The sequence below is a fragment of the Dromiciops gliroides genome, chromosome 1 (assembly GCF_019393635.1).
Source record: "Dromiciops gliroides isolate mDroGli1 chromosome 1, mDroGli1.pri, whole genome shotgun sequence".
NCBI lineage: Eukaryota > Metazoa > Chordata > Mammalia > Microbiotheria > Microbiotheriidae > Dromiciops > Dromiciops gliroides.
The window spans coordinates 63864293-63887444 of NC_057861.1; the positions used below are offsets into that span (position 1 = coordinate 63864293).

The 23152-nt window shown below is 38.5% G+C and overlaps 1 protein-coding gene and 1 pseudogene across 1 annotated transcript; both read left to right on the forward strand.

The window, feature by feature from the left end:
* Positions 1–10523: 10523 nt before the first annotated feature.
* On the forward strand, positions 10524–11414 carry LOC122735444 (vomeronasal type-1 receptor 2-like). The gene has a single exon (XM_043976996.1). The coding sequence runs from the start codon at positions 10524–10526 to the stop codon at positions 11412–11414; it is 891 nt and encodes a 296-aa protein (XP_043832931.1).
* Positions 11415–16494: 5080 nt separating this feature from the next.
* Positions 16495–17389, forward strand: LOC122745375 (annotated as a pseudogene).
* The last annotated feature ends 5763 nt before the right edge of the window (positions 17390–23152 follow it).

A 23152-nucleotide genomic window follows, 5' to 3' on the forward strand; every position in this document is an offset into this window, starting at 1 on the left:
CCTTTTTAGGCTTCTTCCGAGTCTTCTGTTTCAGTGTCACATTTTCAATTCAGTTCTGGTCTTTTCTTCAGCAATACTTGAAAGGCCTCTATTTCATTAAATGAATTTTTCCCTGAAGGGTTGTACTCAATTTTTATGGAAAAAATTCTAATTTGTTGTATTTCTAGCTTATTTTCCTTCTAGAATATGACATTCCAAGTGCTCTGCTTCTTTAACATGGAGGCTACTAAATCCAGCATGATCCTGACTGTGGCTCCATGATATTTGAGTTTTTTCTTTCTCAATGTTTGAAATACTTTTTCACCTGTGAGCTCTGGAATTTGGTAATAATAATTGCAGGAATTGCATTTGGGGATCTCGTTCAGAAGGTGATCAGCAGATACTTTACATTTTTATTTTATCCTCTGGTTCTCAGATAACAGGGCAGTTTTCCTTTCTCATTTCTTGAAATGTGATGTCCAGGCTCTTTTTTTTTTTTTCTCATCATGGCTTTCAGGGAGAACAATAATTCTTAAATTATTTCTCCTTGTTTTTTTAATGTTATTTTATATTTTCCTCTAGTTTTTCATCCTTTTTACTTTGCTTTACTGTATTTTGATGTCTTCTGGAGTCATTAGCTTCCATTTATCCAATTCGAATTATTATGGAATAATTTTCTTCAGCAAGACCTTGGGTCTGATTCTCCATTTGGCTATTGTGTTTTTAAGGAGTTCTATTCAATGAAATTGATGGCCTTCTTCACCACTTGGTTAATTCTTTTTAATGTATTGTTTTCAGTAGTATTTTTGTGCCTTTTTACCAAGCTGTTAATTCTCTTTTCATAATTTTCTTGCATCACTCTCATTTCTTTTCCCAGGTTTTCCCTATCACTCTTATCTCTTTCTTCAACATTTCCAGTAATTTTTGTAGGTCTTATATCCAGTTGCCATTTTCTCTGAAATTTTGCTTGTTGCTCTTTTCACTTTATTTGTTTTTTTGTTTTTTTGTGGGGTAATGAGGGTTAAGTGACTTGTCTGAGGTCAAACAGCTAGTGAGTGTCAAGTGTCTGAGGCCAGGTTTGAACTCAGGTCCTCCTGAATCCAGGACGAGTGCTTTATCTACTGTACCACCTAGCTGCCCCAGCTTGTGGTTCTTTTCACATGGTTGTCTGCTTCTGAATTTGTGTCTTTATCTTTACAGTCACCATAGTAGCTTTTTATAATAAAGTTCTTTTTTGTGTTTTGCTCATTTTCCCCAGCCTATCTCTTGACTTTGAAAATTATATTAAAGTTGCTGACCTGGGGGTGAGAAGATGCTGTTCCAAGCTTCAGATTTTTCATGCTGCTGTTTTCAGAGCTACTTCTGGGAATCTGTAAGTTTTCACTGCTTCCAATGTGATATGATGTGTGGTGAGGTATGGTCACTTCTCTCTGAGTCTTCTATTGATTGGTACTCAGGAAGAGCCCCTGCTTACCTAAAGCTTCAAGTTCTAGAGCTCCTCTTGGCCTTAGAACTGTGAAAGCAGACCCTGCTGTCCTGAAACTAAAAATTCTAGTGCTTCTCTCTGCCTTGGAACTCTGATTAGGGCTCCAATGATAAGAGAATCTTTCCCCAGTAGGACTGTGACCTACAATTATGTATGGGAAATAAAGTTTCCAATCAGCACCAGGTCTTGAAATTGCATCCAGCAAAGGGTCCCCTTTAATCTCCTTCTTGACAAGGTGAAAGTTGAATCTCTTGCTATTTCTAGGCTTAAAGCTCCCAACTGCTGCTGCTACTGTCATGGGCCCACATCCTGCTGTCACAACCTTCTTCTGCCATGACTTTGGCTGGAAAAACTTTTCTTGTCTTCAGTGAAGTCGAGTACCTCTTTTACTATTTGACTAATTCTGTTTTTCATGTGTATTTTAAGTAGCATTTTTATGTCTTTTTAAAATCAATCTGTCAATTCTCTTTTGATCATTTTATTGTATCACTCACATGTCTTTTCCCATTTTTCTTCTACCACACTTATCTATTTCTTTAAGACTTCGGGTAATTCTTGTTGGTCTTCTGTCCAATTGTCATTGCTCCCTTCCCCAGCCTCTTTCTTGGCTACAAACATTATATTAAAGTTTGTCTCCAGTTACTTGGGTGTGGGGAAGCAATAGCCAAAGCTTCAGGTTTTTGTGATCTTGGTTCCAGAGCTAATTCTGGGGAACTGCAAGTTTGCAGTGCTTCCAAGGTGATATGATCTGGGAAGAGGTGTGACTACTGCTCTCCTGATATGCACTCTGGATTTTACCCATGAAGGGGCCCTTCTCCCCTGCAGCTGAAAGTGGTAGAGTTCCTTTTGGGTCTATAACTGACCGGGTATCCTTCCACCCTGCAGCCAAAAGTGCTAGTGCTGCTTTGTCCCTTGGAACACTGTCCAGAACCTCAGTGACAAGAGAATCTTTCCCCTGTGGAATTGCAACCAAGAATTATGTACAGGCAATAGAGTGGCCAAATGGCACCAGTTCTTGCACCTAATTCCAGCAAATCTCTTTCCTAACTGTTCTCTCACCCTTTTACTGCCTCTGGGATGAAAGTTCCCAAAGGTGCTGATGCTGCTGTCATAGGCCTCCATGCCAGTGTCAGAAACTTCTCTTGATATGTCTTACTCTTCAACATTGTCTTGGACTGACCTTTTCCTTCTGTTGCTCCAAAATTCAATGTAAGATATTATTTTAAATTTGTTTGGAGGACAATTCTGAGAGAGTTAGGCTGAGTTATTGCCTCTACTTTGCTGTCCTGACTCTGCCTGATGATCTCTTTCTATTCCATTTCATATCCTTTATATTATAACCAAAATCAATTGCTCCCCATAGCAAGATCATCAATCTTCATCTTGAAGGGCTCTTTGTGGTCACCCAGCAGAGCCTCCTCATTATACAAATGAGAAAACAAGGTCACACAGAAACAGAAGAGCAAAATCAGGTTTCCTAAATCTAAACTCAATGCTCTTCCCACTGTCCTGGGCTCTCTTTATTCTTCCATTACCATCCTACCTTCTCCTATTACTGTGCCTTTCCTAAGGCTGCCATTGATGCTTAGAAGAGATAACTATCCCTGCTCTATACTGATTTCTGTCAAACACCCTCTGTGTCATTAGACATCTACCTAACATGTCTCAGAGATATGTTTCCAGTAAGTGTGTGTGTATGTGTATACCTGCAAATGTGCTTGTTTTACTTATACCACAGTTGAAGTCTCCAATTGATAAGAGGAGGAAGAAAATCCTTTCTATAATGGCCTGGAAGGTACACAGGAGGCAAGTCAAGGAAATTGAAAGGCCTTGACTCACTTTGCAAAAGTAAAATACAACTTTGCATCCAACATTATCCAAGAAAAAGTTCCACCCCAAACCCTGCAATGTTTGTGGAACTCCCTTGCTAATAAGCATAGTGGAGTTCACCATGCTCAGCTGGAGTCAGGAGGACCTGAGTTCAAATCTGGCCTTAGACACTTAACACTTACTAGCTGTGTGACCCTGGGCAAGTCACTTAACCCCAATTGCCTCACTAAAAAGAGAAAACAAATAAACAAATAAACTGAGTCTATTTGCACTCTATCTGGAGGTGGATGACATGTTTCATGAGTCCTTTGGAGATGATGTTGGTCATGGTGTTGATCAGAATTACTAAGTCTTTCAAAGTTCTTAAGTTGATTATCTTTACAATGTCACTACTATTGTACAAATGGTTCTTTAGAACTCCTTGTATCGCTTTGCATCTATTCATACATATCTTCCCAGATTTTCATGAAAATATCCCTTTCACCATTTTATAAAGGATAATAGTATTCCACCCCATATATGTATATACATATACATATACCTAAACACAAATATATATATAAATGTTTTTTCAGCCTTTACCAAGATGATGAAAAGCCCTTCATTTTTAATTTTTGCCACCACAAAAAGGTGCTATATTATGGTACATACAGGTCCTTTATTTTTTTTTTGTTTATCTTTTCGGGGCATAGACTGAGCTGCAGTATTGCTGAGTCAAAGATGATGCACAGTTGAGTACCTTTTGGGCATAGTTCCAAACTGATTTCCAGAATGGTTGAACTAATTTCACAATTTTTCCAAAGGTACATTATTACCAATTTACCTGAAGCTCTTCCATTATTTTTCATGGTCCTTTTTTTGCCATCTTAACCAATCTAAGAGGTGATATATGGTGGTACCTGAATTGTTTTAGCTATTTTTCTATATATCTTGTAATTGAGCAAATTTTCTTCATATACACATTGATTATTTGAAGTTTTCCTCGAAATTAAGCCCATTCATATTGTGAGAATATTATTGCCAGGGGCCTCCTGCTGACAGAGCAGGAGACCACCCTCAAGCAATCAAATTTGAAAGACTATGGAAAGCAGTTAGTTTTGTCAGTTGGTGGTTGCAACCTGGTGGTGGTAGTGGAAGAAAAAGAAGGGTTGAACTCTGATTTCTCCTCTTTCAGGGACACTTGTTCTCAAATATATTTTAATAAAGGTTTAATGCCTAAACTATTGTCCTAGCTAGCTTTCCTCAAACAGGGGACAGGTAAGGTGAATACACACATTTAGTTTTACCTGTCACAGTTTTGGCGAGCCAGCTAGGAGAGCTGAACCCCTCAATCTTTTGATCTTCACTGTAAAACAAGTTGGGTAAGAAATAAGTATCTGTTTTCTTCCCTTTAAATCAAATGGGTTTCTTTAACCTCCTAAGTACCTTTTTTAACTTTAGCCTGGTTAAGCTGAGAAGCAGAGGAAAAGATCATGTTAACACTTGATCAGTTTTAATTTAATGATTTTTTTATATTTATTTTTACTTTTTTTTTTGGTTTGTGGTAAGGAAAGTGTTGAATGTCAAGGAGAGGATTAGAAAGAGCACACCCAGTGAAATTCCCCAGGACATTCCATTAAGAAAGCTACTAAGGGATTGGGATGAGAGAAAACTTATGGTGAAATCAAACCTGACCAAAGGAAAACTTATCAAACTGTGTTTTATATGGCATAGTGTATTAGAGGAAGAATGGCCTGAACATGGGTCATTTATTCCTCAAACATTGAGGCATTTGCAAAGAATCCCATGCCACTTGCCACCTAAACATTTATTTTATTGAAAAGTCTGGAGAAAAGCAAGCAGAGAACTGATAAAAGGGGATAAAAGAGAAGGGGGATCCAAGCCAGAGCTGGAATCTGAGCCTGTTTCTCAGGCTAGAATGCCAAATGGCCCAACTTCTATCTCCACTCCCTCTATTTCAACCATAGAAGAAGAAAATTCACCTTTAGAAGAGATAGAAAAGACCAAAATCCTTCTCATTCAAGAGATCTTCACACATAACTGAAAAGATACTATAGTAAAGTTCAGACAATACACACCTTTTGGGCCCATAGATTTGAGTCCATGGAAATGAGAAATTCCTAAATTTGATGAGGATCCCACAGAAGTTATCGATCACTTTAGAGCAGTTTTCAGAGGATATCAACATGGGGTGATGTTACTGATCTCATGAAAATGATATTATCTCCAGGGGAAAGAGCTGATATATTAGCTGCAGCAAACTCAGCAAACTCCTTAAATCATCAGGAAGAGTTACTATTCAATGGCCTTTAGAAGACCCTAACTAGGACCCCAATATCCCTGAGCATTTTGATGAGTTTCAGGAAGCAAGGGAAGCATTGTTGAAGACAATGGAATCCTATGCTAGCAAGACTGATAACTGGCAAGAATTTATAGATACAGTTCAGAAACCTAATGAAAGACCTAATAGATTCTATGATAGATTGTGTAAGAGTGCCAAACAATATACTCGACTGGACCCATTAGATTCTAGAGATGCCCACTTTATATCTAACCATTTTGTGCATCAATCCTTGCCAGAAATATGGAAATATGTTGAAAGGCAGTGTCCAGGTTGAAACTCCCTGAGTACTGACAGAATTTTTAAAATAGCAACATATATTTATGAAGGAAATGAAAAGGAAGAAAGGAACAGACAGAGCAAATTTTAGCTCCATTGCAGGAAACCATGGGGCAGTGAGGTCAGGCAGTTGAGAATCACAATCAAACCCTGAATCAATATCAACCCCCTAGATTTTGCTATTACTGCAATAGATGGGAACACATAATGCAGTACTGTAGGATTAGGCAAAGGGAACTTAGACAGATGATGACTGGTGAATTTAGAAACCCCTTCAGGGGGCAGAATCAAAACAGTTATAGATCCTCTGTGAGAGGTATAGAGGGGCAGAACCAAAACACTTATTTATCCGTTCAGAGTGAAACAGAGAACTGATGGTGATGGGGAGGGGAAAGGATGGTGAATCTGAAGACTTTACCTTTCCAGACCCTGAGATCTTTAGCCCTCTTGTGCCAGTCTATTCACACTCCCCCCTGGTGGGGGGAGATACCTCTGTTGCTTCCTATATACAGCAATTACAAGCCAGGCTATGTGAACTCCATGAGGCACAGGTAGCAGTACAGGCTGGCCCTGTGGACTTCTCCTTACATGATTTGAAACCAGGAGACAGTGTATAAATCAAAAATTTTCAGCAGATGAGTGGGATTCAGCCAGCTTGGAAAGGTCCTTTCCAGATATTGCTAACTCCAACTGCCATCAGAATTGGAGATAAGGACTCTTAGAGCCATTGCTCCCACTTAAAACTGGTACCAGCACATGTAGACTGTTGAATTTCATTGCCTCTTATGTGAATTTTGTCCTATTCACCTATCTAGTTTTTTTAGTGAGGCAATTGGGGTTAAGTGACTTGCCTAAGGTCACACAGCTAGTAAGTGTTAAGTGTCTGAGGCCAGATTTGAACTCAGGTTCTCCTGACTCCAGGGCCGGTACTCTATCCACTGCACCACCTAGCTGCCCCTTATCTCTCTATTTTTAAACCAATGTAAGATGCTTTTGATTTCATAATACAATATTAATTCTGGAAGTATTGTTCTCCCATATTCTAATTTGTTTTTCCAACTGACTATTTGATCAAATTCTAGAAAGTATTTCCTTGATAAATTGGTTGCCATGGCAAGTGTAAATTAATTCTAGAAGTATTATGTTTGTTAAGCTTAAAAAAGTTATTATTTGGAATTTTTATTGTTGTATTATATTCTGAGTCAAAGCAAATTCACATTGTTTTTTGCTGCCATCATTATCCTCAGTTGTTAAATCCATATGAGACTTGGATTATGAGAACTTACCACTTGAGACATTAATTGCCTTTATTCTGAGTTATCAGATCAGAGCAGCCAAGATGCCAGCCATCCATGAGAGGAATACATACAAGAGCAGGCATTGAACTGTCACAGAAGGGGAGACATGCACAAAGTCCAGGTACTGCACTGCCTTGGGTAAGGCAGAGAGAACAGCTATTGGGAAGAGCTGAGTTTGGATTTTTCTTGCTTTAATTGTCCCCCTACATAGCACCAGATGGCCAGGCTATGCTATCTCATTCTACACCTGACTTCAATTCCCCCTCCTATACACCTGATGCCATGGACATTTCAATCCTAAGCATCTGATTAAGCCTGACTCAATTTCCCCTCAACATACAAAGTTTGGCAATGCTCATTTCTCTTCCTTCTTTGTTGGTTTATGGAAACCCCATAATTATCTCAGATGTCATGATGTACATAATGTTGAATTTGGCATTGTCATCTCTTACCATTTATAGAAGATTCTTTACTCTCTCATAATGGCATGAAGATAATTAGGCAGATGATACAAAAAGTCATGAAAAACAAAGATTTATAAAACAAGAAAATTCCATTTTTGTTATTATTATATCTCTAAAAAATTCTGAATTTCCTTAGATACGTTTTTCTTTCTTTCTTTTTTTTTCCCAAGGCAACTGGGGTTAAGTGACTTGCCCAGGGTCACACAGCTAGTAAGTGTTAAGTGTCTGAGACAGGATTTGAACTTAGGTCCTCCTGAATCCAGGGCCAGTACTCTATCCACTGTGCCACCTAGCTGCCCCCACCTTAGATATGTTTTTGAGAACTCTCATTGTTTGATTTAGTAATTGGCAAAGCTATTGAAAGTCGTGTTAAGATTAATTTTGTAGTAAATTTTCCAGCTGAAGAGACTTTCTAGCTGATCATCTGTATCTGAAACACCTGAGAGATTTTTTTTTCTTACAACAACACCTGAGACAATGCCCAGGATCCAGAGCAAGAATCCAGAGCTGTGCCCAGAGGACATCCCAAAAATCATCTAAGAAAAGATTTCTAAAGACTTGGACGGATATTTTCTTGTTTTCTTTTTCCCATTGCATACACTATTTGTAATATCCACCTTCTAAAGGGGAGTGCCCCCTTTAGTTTTTGTCAATGTGTCACTCAATTCCTTTTCTCTCTTTTCATTCCCTTTATATTGTTAGTTATAAGTATCTGTGATGTGAATGGTTCATTTAAGGAAACCACTGTTTCTTTTTTTTTTTTTTTTGCGGGGCAATGGGGGTTAAGTGACTTGCCCAGGGTCACACAGCTAGTAAGTGTCAAGTGTCTGAGGCTGGATTTGAACGCAGGTACTCCTGAATCCAGGGCCAGTGCTTTATCCACTGCGCCACCAAGCCACCCCCACCACTGTTTCTTAATGAAGCACAGGGGGGAGTGTGTGAATATTATTACCTGGGGCCTCCTGCTGACCGATCATGAGACCACCCTCAACCAATCAGCTTGAGGCAGTGTGGAAGACAGTTCATTTTGTCAGTTGGTGGTTGGAAACTGGTGGTGGTGGTGGTGGAAGAATGAGAAGGGGTGAACTCTGATTTCTCCTCGACAGTAGATAGCTTTTCCTATTCGTTCAGACACACTTGTTTTCTAATATATTTTAATAAATGTTTAATGCCTAATATGTTTTCTTAGCTAGCTTTCCACACACAGGGGACAAGTCAGGTGGCTACGCACATTTAGTTTTACCTGTCACAATATCCTTTGACAATTTATCAATTGAAGAATGGCTTTTTTCCTTTAAATTTGACTTTGTTCCCTATATATTTTTTAAATTTTTTTTTTTTTGGTGAGGCAATTGGGGTTAAGTGACTTGCCCAGGGTCACACAGCTAGTAAGTGTCAAGTGTCTGAGGCTAGATTTGAACTCAGGTCCTCCTGACTCCAGAGCTGGTGCTCTATCCACTGCGCCACCTAGCTGCCCCTAAATTGAGTTTTTATCAGAGAAAATTGCTGAAGTGATTTTTCCTCATTTCTAGTTTTTCTTCTATTTTAAGTGTATTGTCTTGTTTGGGCAAAAGTTTTTAATTTTATGTAATGAAAACAATCAATTTCTAGATTTTTTCTAACTTTTTCTAATTTCTACCCTTTTCTATGTTCAAGGAATTGGTATGTTTGGGGAAAAAAAATTATCTAATGAAAATTAACCATCTTATCCACTGGATTTCTTTCTATCTCTTGTTTGGTCACCAATTCTTCCCCACCATTGAGGCTTGGAGAGATCATGAAAAACAGTGCTAAAAAGTCACAACTTTTCAGTTACCCTCAGCATATCAAAAGAAGAGCTAGTCAGCAATCCTATGGGTATCCCTACCAAAGAATCAAAATTCAAATTGAGGGAGTAAGCCAGAGGAGGAGGGCTTCCACAAGAAGTAATTTAACTTCTACCCAATTCAATCAAAACCTGTTAAGTGTACATCATGTACAGAGTACTCTTCTAGGGGATTAAAGACATAAAAAAGACAGATGTAGAACTAAGTAATGGTCAAAGTAAGTTAGACTAAAACTGAGCTGTAAAACTCCCACACAGGCCCCATACAGCCACCACAACTTCCATTTATGGCCTGAAACCAACTGATATGTAATTGAAGAATATTGAACAAAATGAATAAAAATATAATACAATATAGATGTTGTTGCAATGTGACATTCTAAGTCAATGTGCAACCTGGGGGGATCCATTCCTATCTGAGTTTGACACCACTGAGTTAGAAGACCACAAAGATCCCTTCTTAGTAATATTCCATAGTTCTAAGATAAAGAACACTGGGTAAGAGGATAATCTCTGTACCACTTACTATGAGATTGACTCACAACTTTTCCCTTTTCTTCTTATTCCCCTCAAACAACAGGACTGATGACACAAAGATCACTGACCCATGTTTTGGAATGATTTGGTCTTTCACTAACAAGATCTGCAGAACTTAATGAAGGAGAATCTATGGTTGGAATTTCAGGATGTCAATTTTACCTTAAATAGAGACTACTACCTTGAATAAATGTAAAAATTCAAAATCTATAAAAATCCTCAGTCTTCATAAGCAAACTCAGCTCTACCACATGCTCCACACATTGGCCTGAGATAGAGGAACTTATGAATTAGGATTTGAGCAAGAAAAAGCCTGTGTAACTTTCCTAAAATAGGAATACCCATCAACATATGGATAGGAATGAGGCAGGAATAGTGTTTTGAACCTCTCCTGTGAACTGGAAAGTATTATAGTCAAAAAGTTTTCCTATGTTCTCTCTGGTTTTTCTTTTCTACCTAAAATTTTCTTTTTAAGAGGAATGGGATGCTTCCAAACATCATCTTCCTTGGGATTATGTTTCTTTCTGTGACCACAGTAGGAACTATAGCAAACTTCTTTCTCTTTACCTTTTATCTGTTAAATATCCTTTCTAGGAACAAGATAAGTTTTTTAACTTTTATTTTCATCCAGCTGAGCATGGTGAACTCCACTATGCTTATTAGCAAGGGAGTTCCACAAACATTGCAGGGTTTGGGGTGGAACTTTTTCTTGGATAATGTTGGATGCAAAGTTGTATTTTACTTTCGCAAAGTGAGTCAAGGCCTTTCAATTTCCTTGACTTGCCTCCTGTGTACCTTCCAGGCCATTACCATTAGCCCAAGTAATTCCAGGTGGGCAGAATTCAAAGTTAGAGCCACACAACATACCATCCCCTTTAATCTCTTCTGCTGGATCTTCAATCTGCTGATAGAAATTCCTATACCAGTAACTACAAGGGGCCCAGGAAGCAGCAACAACATTACAGATACATTTGACTTTGTGTTTTGTACTGCAGAACATATCATGGCTGTTTATTTAATAATGACCATTTTCAGAAATGTGCTTTGTTTGGGGTTCATGTTGTCAGCAAGTTGCTACATGGTGCTTCTCCTACACAAACACCACAAGCATGTCCAGAAAATTCTGAGCTCCAATCTCTCACCCAGAAGGCACCCTGAGACCAGAGCCACCCAAACCATCCTTTTACTCATGAGCACATTTGTCAGCTTTTACATACTCGACTTGATTTTAACTCTTTTTCTCAGTTACTTTAACCAAAAGTCTCCCTGGATGTTGTCTACATCTATCTTCCTGTCACTATGTTACCCAACCATCAGTCCCTTTCTGTTGATCCCCAGACTCCCCAGCTGTACTTGTAATTTCTGGTCCAAGTAACATCCTTATTGTCACGTTGTCCTCAATTGTGACCATGGAATCATAGGTAAAATGTTTCTCCCTCCTGCCATTCCTTACCTGCTTCCTAAATGTTCTTGGAACATGGGAAAAACAAAAAGGCTTCTAATCTGAAAAAATCAAATGAATGCAGAAACCCATGACATCAGAGTCACAGCAGAACTCCTAAGAGCCAGTAGCACAACTCATATGCAGAGAAGGAAGCTTCAAAGGAATAAACAGAAGATGTTTACACCTTCTTCCACATAATACTCCCTTCAAATATTTGAGCATGGCTGTCATGTTTCTATTTCATCTTCTTCTACCCAGCCTTAATATCTCCATTCCATTAAAGTGATCCTAATATGATCAGGAGGACACTTACTATTGTGGTTGACTTCTTTCTAATGTTTTCCAGTCTTTCAAGAACTTAACCCAGAAATCCATATGTGGTTTGAGCAATACAGATGATAATAGCCTTTTATCATACCTAGCTATTCCTTGGTGCTATGCTTCTTATACTGCAGTCTAAGAGTGAATTATCTTTGCTGGCTACCACCTCAGGCAAGTGACCCATTTTGACCTTTTAAGCCATGAAAAACTCCAGTTTTTATTTGCATCAACTGCTGTCTAGCCATGTGGACTTCATCTTCTCCTTCCGATGTTAATTTTTGAGCCCATGTGAAAAAAATACACTTGTATTCTTAATACTTATCTTCTTATTTTGTAATACTGGGGACACTCCCCACACATAAGTCACCAATAAATATTCAGCACATGCAAGGTGCTATCTGAATAAGCATCTGATCAGATCCCCAGTTTGTGAGCACTAAAGAAACCATTTACTTTTCTCAGCCACCTAGACTTGATGGCTTTAATAAACAATGTGTAATAATGTGAAAAGAAAAGATTCTCCTCAAGGACAGAAGTCATTTCCAAAAGGTTGAGATACAATCTTTCAGAAAAGGTAGACATGAAAGAATCATGTAACCGTAACCAGGAAACATGTATGGATTACTCATTTATTATTAGAAGTATATTTGTGGACTTCTGGGGCAGAGCCAAGATGGTGGATAAAAGGCATTGAGCTCTCGAACTCATGACACAATCACTCCCCAAAACATCCAAATAATGCCATAGGACAATTCCTGAAGCAGCAAAACCCATAGAAGAATTTGCTGAAGTCATCTTCCAACCAAGGACAGCTTAGAAGGGCAGAAGGTGGGAGATGCTGTGCTAAGACAGGAGTGGAGCTCAACCCCACAGTCACCCTGACACAGATCCAGTCCTAGGAAAGCCTTGCCAGAGAAAGAGATCCCCTAGAGCCTCTGAATCAGCTGCAGAACCAGTGTCATCTGCAACTAAGCTCACAGTCTGGTGAGAGGGCTGAGCCCTTGGCAGGGGGGAGATTACAAGGGTCTATGCTGGTGCTGAGGCAGAACTTGGGTTTTTCACCTCTGCTGGGAACTAGGAGGTAGGCTTGAGTAGCAGTGGCCCAGGTGGGGGAGGGGCACAGGCTCGTCTGAGCTGACAACCAAAACACACAAAGCTGGTTGATTAGCAAGTTGGTCTGGGGTCATCTACAGACCAGGGAACAGTCCAAATGAGTGAAGAACCTGCTCCTCCTTAAATCATACCACCTGGGACCTACTGAAGTTTGGAATAGTGCAGCCTGGAAACAGTGCTCCACTTTAAGGAGCTAAAAGTCAAGTAAAAGAAAGGCAAGATGAGCAGACAGAGAAATGTGAGGACCATAGAAAATTTCTTTAGTGACAAAGAAGATCAAGGTGCACCCTCAGAGGAAGATGTTGTGAGAATTAGAGTGCCAACAACCTGTTGAGAAAGATATTGCAGGGAAGTCCCACCATGTGGAGAAGACATATGACTTGGCATCCACATGTGAGTTAGCGTCCAGAAGTGACCTTTTCTGGGGTTTCAAAGGTCAGAACAGCATCATTAAGTGATGTTTGCCACCTATGGGTTCTGTCAATCAGTGCTACCAACCAATTAGCTTGCAGCTGTGTGTGGGCGGCCCTATTTCCTGTTTCATGGGAGGCTTCTGGGAGGAGCAAAGTCTTGTTGTTTCCAGATTGGTGCTTGGTGGCAGAGACAGGCAGGATAGGGAGAGCAGGCAAATCTCATACTTTATCCATGTGTTTCTCTTTACTAACCCCTAATATACTTTAATAAATACTTAATGCCCAAAGATTGGTGCTATACGTTTTCTAATTTAGGGCGATCACTCATTAGATTTTAGACATCACAGCTAGAATTTTAGGCCCTTACAGATTGGCAACCACGAGGAGAATGCTGAATCCTACAATCTTCTGATCTTCCACTTGGTTAAGGATTTTCCCCTATTTCACATGTGCTGTCTCTATAAATTTTAAATTAACCGCTAATTATATACTTTACTTCTTAAGTACCCTTTTTCTAATTTTAGCCTCCTATTTTCAATGAATCAAAAAACTAAATCTTAGCCTTGTAAGTTTCCTTTCATGGCTATTCACCCAGGCCAGGATTGACCTTGTGTGTACGCTTGGTCCTTATGATTCTGAATGTTCTATTCCTATTTTTATTTTTATTCTTACTTTTCTTTGTGTTATAGTGAGGAAATTTTTGAATTACAAGAAGGGAATTTATGATAATGCATAGCATATCATCATTCGAGTCTGCCCCCTTGAGAAAATAATCACAGCATGGGAACTCAAATCCAGTTAAGAAAAATTTCCTCTTAACATTTGTCAAAGCCTGGAGTCTAAGGAAGGGAGGGAGGGAGGTATAGAGGAAAGAAAGGAAGGAAGGAAGGGAGGGAGGGAGGGAGGAAGGGAGGAAGGAAGGAAGGATGGAAGTGAGAAAGGGAAGAATTCGATTTTAATTGGAACTCTAAGTCCATTTACTTTCTAGCTAAAGGTAGAGAGCATGAATCATCATAAGTCCTTTGGAGATGGGGTTGGTCATTGTGTTGATCAAACTTACTGTCTTGCAAAGTTAGCAAGTTGATCATCTTCACAATATTGCTGTTACATTGCAAATTATTCTCCATGATCTGCTCATTTCACTGTCCATTCACACAAGTCTTCCCAGACTTTCATGAAAATATCCCTTTCCTCATTTCTTAAAGCACAATAGTATGCTATCCCATTCATATATCATCACTTTTTCAGCCATTATCCAGTTGATAGAAAGCCATTCAATTTCCAATTTTTGCAAAAAAAAAATTTGATATAATTGGAGTTATGGTATCTTTACATCTTTTGTTGATCTCTTTGGGGTATAGACCTAGCAGCAATCTTACTAGGTCAAAGATTATGTGCAGTTGATTACCTTTTAGCAATGGTTCCAAACTACTTTCCAAAATGGGTGGACCAGTTCACAGTTTAACTAAAAATGCATTAGTACCTGTTTACCCACCACCTCTACATTATTTGTCATGTTCCTTTTTGGTCATCTTAGTCAATCTTATAGGTTTGAAGTGGTGGTAGCCTAAGTTGTTTCAATTTGTCTCTTTAATTATGATTTAGAAAAAAATTTCATTTCACTATTTATTATATTCTTCCTCTAAAATGTACCTATTTCTATCCTTTGGCAATTTATCAATTGGAAAATGGATCTTTTGCTGTAATTTGAGTCAGCTCCTTATACATTAATTTTTTTAAAGTAGATATTTATCAGAGAAATTTTCATCAGTGATTTTTCCTCATTTCCAGCTTTTTTTCTAATTTAAATGCAATAGCTTTTTGGTCAAAAACTTTTGTAATTTTATGAAATCAAGATTATCTATTTTGCCCACTGGGAATCTCTCTCTTCGATCCCAAATCCTTCACAACTATTAGAGTTTTGGGGAATGATGATCAACAGTGCTAAAAAGCCATTAAAATTACAATTACCAGGGGCAGCTAGGTGGTGCAGTGGATAGAGCACCGGCCCTGGAGTCAGGAGTACCTGAGTTCAAATCCGGCCTCAGACACTTAACACTTAACTAGCTGTGTGACCCTGGGCAAGTCACTTAACCCCAACTGCCTCACTTAAAAAAAAATTACAATTACCCTTAGAATCACAGAATGAAAACTTGTTAACCACCCTCTGGATGTCTGAACCCAAGAGTAGAAATTCAAATTGAGGGAGTAGTCCAGAGGAAGAGGGGTTGCACAAGGACTATCTTAACTTTTAAGCAATTCAATCAAAAGGTGTTTAGTGCACATTATGCCCAGAACACTCATCTAAGGGAAAGGGGACATAAACAGGATAGGTAAAGACAGAATTCATGGTCAAGGTAACAATTAGACAAGGACTGACATGTAAAAGTTGATCGCCTGAGTCCCCATACAAACATCAAAACTGCAGGCTGAAACTCATTCCTACATAATTGGGAATGTTTAACAAAATGAATAAAAATAATATATAGACGGTGTTGAATTTTTGTTTTTCTAAGTCAATATGCAACCTGCAGGGATCCATTTCTATTTGAGTTTGACATAACCGGATTAGAGGCCATAAATGTCCCTTCTTTAATAATTTTCCATAATTATAAGATAAAGAACATATGGTAAAGTAATCATCTTTATCCCAATCACTAGGAGATTGCCTCATAGCTCATTTTCCTTTTCTTCTTATCCACGTCACACGACAGGACTGACTGCACAAAGATCTTTGGTCTATGTTTTGGACTGATTTGGTCCTTCATTAATGAGTTCTGTAGAACTCCATGAAGAAGAATCTCTGGTGGGAACTACACAATGTTAGTTGTTTCCTTAAACAGAAACTACTATGTTGAGCAATTGTAAGTATGAAAATTCAATTCTATAAGAAATCCTCAGTCTCTATAATGGAACTTAGCTCTGCCTCCTGCTCCCAATATTGACCTGAGTTAGAGGAATTTTTGGATAAGCATTTGAGCAAGAAAAAGGCTGTGTAACTTTCCTAAAATAGTACTGTCCATCAACACAGGTACAGAAATGAGGTAGATGTAGTGTTTTGAACCTCTCCTATGGACTGGAATTCCAAACTATGATAACCACACCATTTTTCTCTATTCTCTCTGGTTTTTTCTTCCTAAAGTTTTATCTTTAAGAAACATAAAATGCTTCTACAAAACACCTATCTTGGGATTGTGTCCCTTGCTGCAACCACAATAGGGACTATAGTAAACTTCTTCCTCTTTACCTCTTATACATTAAATGTCCTTACTGGCCACAAACTAAGTTCTTTAACTCTTATTTTCACCCAGATGAGCCTGGTGAACTCCACTATGCTTATTAGCAAGGAAATCCCACAAACATTGCAGGGTTTGGGGTGGAACTATTTCCTGGATGATGTTGGATGTAAAGTTGTATTTGAAAGTGAGTGAGGGTCTTTCAATTACAGGCCAAAACTCTCAACCCCAGTAATTCCAGGTGTGAAGAATTCAGAGTTAGAACCATACAACATAGCACCCCTTTCTGTCTCTTCTGCTGGATCCTCATTCTGCTGATAGAAATTCCTGTACCAGTGAGTGCAAGAGGCCCAAGAAGCAGCAGCAACATTACAAGTGCATTTGATAATGTGTTTTGTATTTCAGAACATATAATAGGTGTTTATTTGATAATGACCACTTTCAGAAATCTGCTTTCTTTAGGGATCATGGTCTTGGTCAGTGGCTACATGGTATTCTCCTACACAAACACTATCAGAATGTGCAGAAAATTCAGAGCACTAAACTTTCACCCAAAGGGCACCCTGAGATCAGAGCCACCCAAACCATCTTTTTACTGATGAGCACATTTGTCAGCTTTTATTGATTGACCTCCATTTTTACTCTTTTTCTCAATTATTTCAATCAAAAATCACCTTGGATGTTGACTACTGCCATCTCCCTGTCACTATAGTACCCAACCATCAGCCCCTTTCTATTGATCCCCAGAGACAAGAAAGGTCCCCATTCTCACACTGCCTCAATTGTATCCTTGGAGTCATCAGCAGAACATGCCAGTTCCTAATACTACCTGTCTTCTGAATGTTCTTGAAATTATGAATAAGACCCAAAGAGCCTCCTAATCCAGAAAGATCAAATAAGACCAGAATCTCTTGATGATAGCATCAGAGTCAAGCACAGCTTAAAAAACTTCAGAGATCTTATATCAAAACCCATATGCAAAGAAGGATGCCTATGGGGATAAGAAGAATAGAACTAATTTTTCCTCCACATGGCATGCCTTCAAATATTTGAAGATAGCCATCATGTTCCCATTTAATCTTCTTTCTTCCAGGCTTAATATCTCCATTTCCTTCAAGTGATTATGATATATTCAAAACATGTACTTACTATTCTGGTTGCCTTCTTTCTGATGTTCTCCAGTCTTTCAAGAAACTAACATAGTACTTCATATGTGGTTTGACCATTAAAGATGATAATAAACTTGTAATGCCTACCTGGTCCTAGGTTCTATGCTTTTTGTTTTTGTTTTTTGGGGCATGGCAATGGGGGTTAAGTGACTTGCCCAGGGTCACACAGCTAGTAAGTGTCAAGTGTCTGAGGCCAGATTTGAACTCAGGTACTCCTGAATCCAGGGCTGGTGCCTTATCCACTGCACCACCTAGCCACACACACACCCCCACCCCCCCCACCCCACCCCACCCCACGGTTCTATGCTTTTTGACCTACAGTCTAAGGGTGATTTATCTTCTCTGGTTACTCCATTATGCAGCTGAGCCATTTTGATCTTTACATGATCAAAATTTATATTCTTTTGGGCAAAACACCACAGGAAAGGCTATGATTCCCTATGTGGACAGAGGAAGAGGAGGGATGAAAAGAAAGAGGGAAGGAAGAAAAAAAGGAAAAACTTGTGTTTCTCAACTAGAACTGGTCAAGAGTCCTCAGTGGGGCAGCTGCTATTACTTTATTCTCCTTTGTTCTCAAAGAGGCCCATGACATCAGGAATGGAATGTCATGATATGTAAGTGAATTGGATTTAAATAAAGGAGAGCTCTGCAAGGTCACCAGCCTCACTCTCCTCCAGAATCATCTGGATACAGTGGCAAGATATAGAACAAGATGACTGGAAATGGCCAGGGGTTCAGGGAGAGATCTTGGTCTTTTTAAACTAAGGTCTTTTACAGGTCCCAGTTTGACTGAGGCAAAACATTTCTTCATCAATTAAGAATAGGTAAGAAATGAGGTGTGGTAAAAATTATTTGTGGGAAAAAATTATTGGAGTTTTAGCTGACTCATTTGGGAGGGGCCACACCTGGCCCACCCTGAAGTTACATATGCTACTGAGGTCAGAAGGAGAACTCTCCATGGGTAGTTTTTGAAGGACCTCCCCTTTTGGGGGAGGAAGATTGAATGCTCACTCAGCTAGCGCTCTCTCTCTCTCTCTCTCTCTCTCTCTCTCTCTCTCTCTCTCTCTCTCTCTCTCTCTCTCTCTCTCTTCTGCCTTTCCAGTGGCGCAAGCAACTGCAGACATCCCAAATGTGGTGCCTGAACACAAATTCCTTTGAATTAGCTTAATTGGAAATGATCTGGAGATTGCATAGACTTAGTTTAGAGTTAAGAGAATTTATCTGTATTTCTTTTTCCTACTTCCTTATCTTTGATTTTTATTAATTTCACCTTTGTTGTTTAATTGATTCCCAAGCAATAAAATCTGACCCTTTTGTGGAGAAGAAACTGTAAGGCTCCTTTCTCATTGGCCTGGGAGAAATATTGAAAAGGGCAATTCAGAGGGGAGGGAACTTTGAACCTAAAGGTCCCTCATTATTTCCAGGACCCCAATATTTTGGCGAGTCACCCAATTAACGCTCCGTATATTCAATTTCGACCCTCACAGAGGCAAAGAATGACCTCTTTTACCCAGTCCAAAAAAAATCAATCTGGGAGGGAAAGATCCTCAGGGTTTCTGTCCAGAATAGAAACAATTGCTGTTTAAGCTTACTGTGATCCTTCAGAGCCCAAACAATGTCTAAGTGAGGCTTGGGCTAGAACCTATTGTTAGCCAGTGAAGGAGAGTCAGCGTGATTAGGGTTTAAGGCATGGTCCTTAAAAAAAAGAAGTCTAGCTCATAAACTCCAAGATATCTTTCAAGGTTTCAGCAGTCAAAATTTATATTCCTTTGGGCAGAGCACCTGCAGGTAAAGTTCTGAATTTCTCAGACTTGGGAGAACACACTGATTAGAGTTGGAACTCTAATTATATGAGGTAAGCAGTTCTAATTCCTCAGAAGTAACCATACATCCTCATAGGAAGATGTAATCTTGTCAGTTGAGATAATTATCTTTAGTGCTTAAAAAGTCTAAATTTGGGAAATCCTAGGGAATGGAAAAAAAAAACCTGAGAAAAGTGCTAATTCCAGAAAAGTTATATCACAAACCCCATTCAAAAATTATCAATAATATTTCCATATAATAGTAAAAAAATCAGAGCTGAATGGAATAATAACAAAATTCATTTGAAGAAACAAAAGATCTGGACTATCAAGTGAAATCATGAAAAAGGTAGGAATTAAGAAGAATGGCACTTCCAGAATTCAAACTCACTTAAAAAGCAGCAGTCCTCAAAATGACTTGGTACTGGTTAATTTAAATAGCAAACAAACTCAACTGAAGACTAGACAAAGAAGAATAAGAAATAATTGAACTGAGATAGAGAGCAACATTGGATGTAAAATGTATCATTTCAATAACATTAAATTTAAGAGATTTTCTACAAATAAAACAAATACAGGTAAGATTAGAATGGAAGCATAAAATTGTGGGGGATAGAGACAGTTTATCAGATGAAGGTCTCATATCTAAAATATATAAATAAGTTTATCAAATCTATAAGAATACAAGCCATTCCCCAATTGATAAATAGACAAAGGATAAGAACAGGCAGTTTTCTAATGAAAGAATCTAAAACATTTATAGTCATATAAAAATGCTCTAAATCATGATTAATTAGAGAAATGCAGATTACAACAACCTTGAGAAATTGTTTTACACCTAACAGCTTGGCTAAAATGATAGAAGTGAAAAGTGACAAATGTTATAGAAGATACAGAAAAATTGGGATGCTAATTCATTGTTGCTGGAATTGTAAAATGATGCAAACATTTGGAAGAGCAATCTTGAATTATGCCCAAAGGGTTATTAAACTACCTATACCCTTTAATCCAGCAATACCACTACTTGGTCTATTTCCTAAGATTAGGGAAAAAGGAAACGAACATACAGGTTCTATAATAATTATAGCAACTCTCCTTCTGGTGGCAAAGAACTGGAAATTGAAGGGATGCCCATGCATTGGGGAAAGAACTAAACAAGATGTGGTATATATTATTGTGATGGAATACTACTGTGCTATAAGAAATGATAACCTCTTGACTAATCTGAGGGGTGTGTGTGTGTGTGTGTGTGTGTGTGTGTGTGTGTGTATGATTGCTTGCCATGTTGGGGAGGAGGGAGAAAAGTGAGGGAGGGAGAAAAATTCAAAAATGCAAAATGCAAAAATTCAAAATGCAAAAACTTACAAAAATGAATGTTGAAAACAATCTTTACATGTAATTGGAAAATAAAATAAAATACTGCCATAAAAAAGAAAAGAAATAATTTTGTCTGTTTGTTTGTTTTAAGGGCAATGGGGGTTAAGTGACTTGCCCAGGGTCACACAGCTAGTAAGTGTCAAGTGTCTGAGGCCGGATTTGAACTCAGGTACTCCTGAATCCAGGGCCGGTGTTTTATCTACTGTGCCACCTAGCTGCCCCCAAAAAGAAATAATTTTTAAAAAGAAGTGATGACCTCAATGATTTTAGAAGAACATGGAAAGAATTGCACAAAATAATGAAGAGCAAAATGAACAGAACCAAGAGAACATTAAATACAGTAAAAGCAATATTGTTTTAAGAATGACTTTGAGTGAATAAGCTATTTTGTCTCATAAACACCCAAATTAAATATAAGGGACATATGAAGAAAAACTATCTATAGCCCGAGAAGGAATTGATAAAAAGGATATATAGAATAATTTATATATATATATATATATATATATATATATATATATATATATATATCTGTGTTTTGGTGTGTGTATATATCTATATACACACAAATAGGTTTATGTGTATGTGTGTGTGTGTGTACACACAGAGACACAAACTCCCCTATTTGTGTTTAATGGTAGACATCCATAGGGTTGGGAGGGGTAAGGAGAAAGAAAACAAAATTCCATGAAAATATTTTTATATATTTAAAAGGAATTGCAAGCTGTGCATGGTAGATTTGCAGTATCATGTATCTTTTTGTTGCAATGTTATAGAAAAGCTTTTTTGTTCCAAAAATTAAAAATTAAATTAAAAAATAAAACAGTCCAGATGGCCTCTGAAACTACATCCAGCTATGACATTCTGTGATTCTGCATCAGAGGCAATCACCAACCACATACACGCCTCAAACTTCTCTGTTTCAGCCTCTATGGATAACCTTGTCTGGCTCCCCCAAGTTTTCCTTCCATCTGCTCTCACCTGCTTTTGGGATTAAGGGGGAAGAATTGTCATTAATCAGCATAATAAATAAAGATTTGCACCTGGGACAAAAGTTTCTTCTTCCATAGAGACATCAATGACAATGACTTCTCTTCAACTTGATCATATAATCACAGCTCAGGAGGGAGATGAGCTCAGGGTAACCAACCCATAGTCATAACTATAAGATTACCCTCCCTCCCTTAACTCCACACACATACACTGGCTCCTGCAGCCCTTCCTAATCTATCAAGGCAACAGAGACCAATCAGGTAAGTGACTCTTCTTTTTCTCAGCTGCAAAGATGGGGAAGGGAAGGGAGTGTCTCTTCCAGAAAGGAGAGGAAGAGTCAAAGCAAACCATTCATCATATGAGATCTTTTATCATGTGAGACCTTCAACCATATGGCTGAAGAAAGAGAGCAGTGACTCTGAAGAACAGCAATATTCAAAGAAGACAATATAGAATAAAGGGGGTGGTAGTTCTCTGTTCTCTGCCCAGGACAGGGAGATATTGGGAAGACATTTTCAGGTCAAGGACACTTAGTAGGAAGGACACTGAAAACTAAGGCAAGTTCAGAGGCAGAAGAACACAATTGTGAAAAAAGCGGGATGACATGATGACTATGTAGTAAGGGCATGGGTTAAAGCAATTAGAAATGTGTGGTCTGGGGAAGAGGAGACTTTGTGTGGGGAAGGGAACAGAGAAGTGAGAATCAATAGCTGTCTATGAGTATTTGTCTGTGTTAAGAACTCCTACACATATGTTGGCCTCACCCACACTCTTAAAGTCTCACTAAACTGGAATCTTTCTTTTTTGGAGGACAATCACATCAAAACTGAATGTGGTGTGATGTGATACATAGACCTGAGAATTCTCAGCGAATGCCTTATTTTTTTTCCAATGAAATATGAGACAAAGTCTTCTCAGCTGAGTGGGTAAAGACAAAAGGTATCATGGGAGGTTTGAAGAGGGACAGAAAGTTGGTAGATGGGTGCTCAGATGAGCAGGATGGCAAATTGATTAGGGAGGTACAAAAGGATCACATTGGTGCAAGGAAAATCCAGTTCAAATTATGCAACCTAAACTTATAGGGGATGGACATAATCAGCATGATTTCACAGTTTCCTCCACTTCCATTCTGTAGCATATAAATAGGAGCAAAGGAGGTAGATAAGGAAGTAATCCAAGACTGGATTTTAACAAGGTTTGACCAGTAATTGGACAAGAGGGTGTGAGGAGTAAAACTCAATGTGT

What these genes read in the sequence shown, in the direction of transcription:
- LOC122735444 (XM_043976996.1), top strand. Translation starts at nt 10,524, where the DNA reads ATGCTTCCAAACATCATCTTCCTTGGGATTATGTTTCTTTCTGTGACC.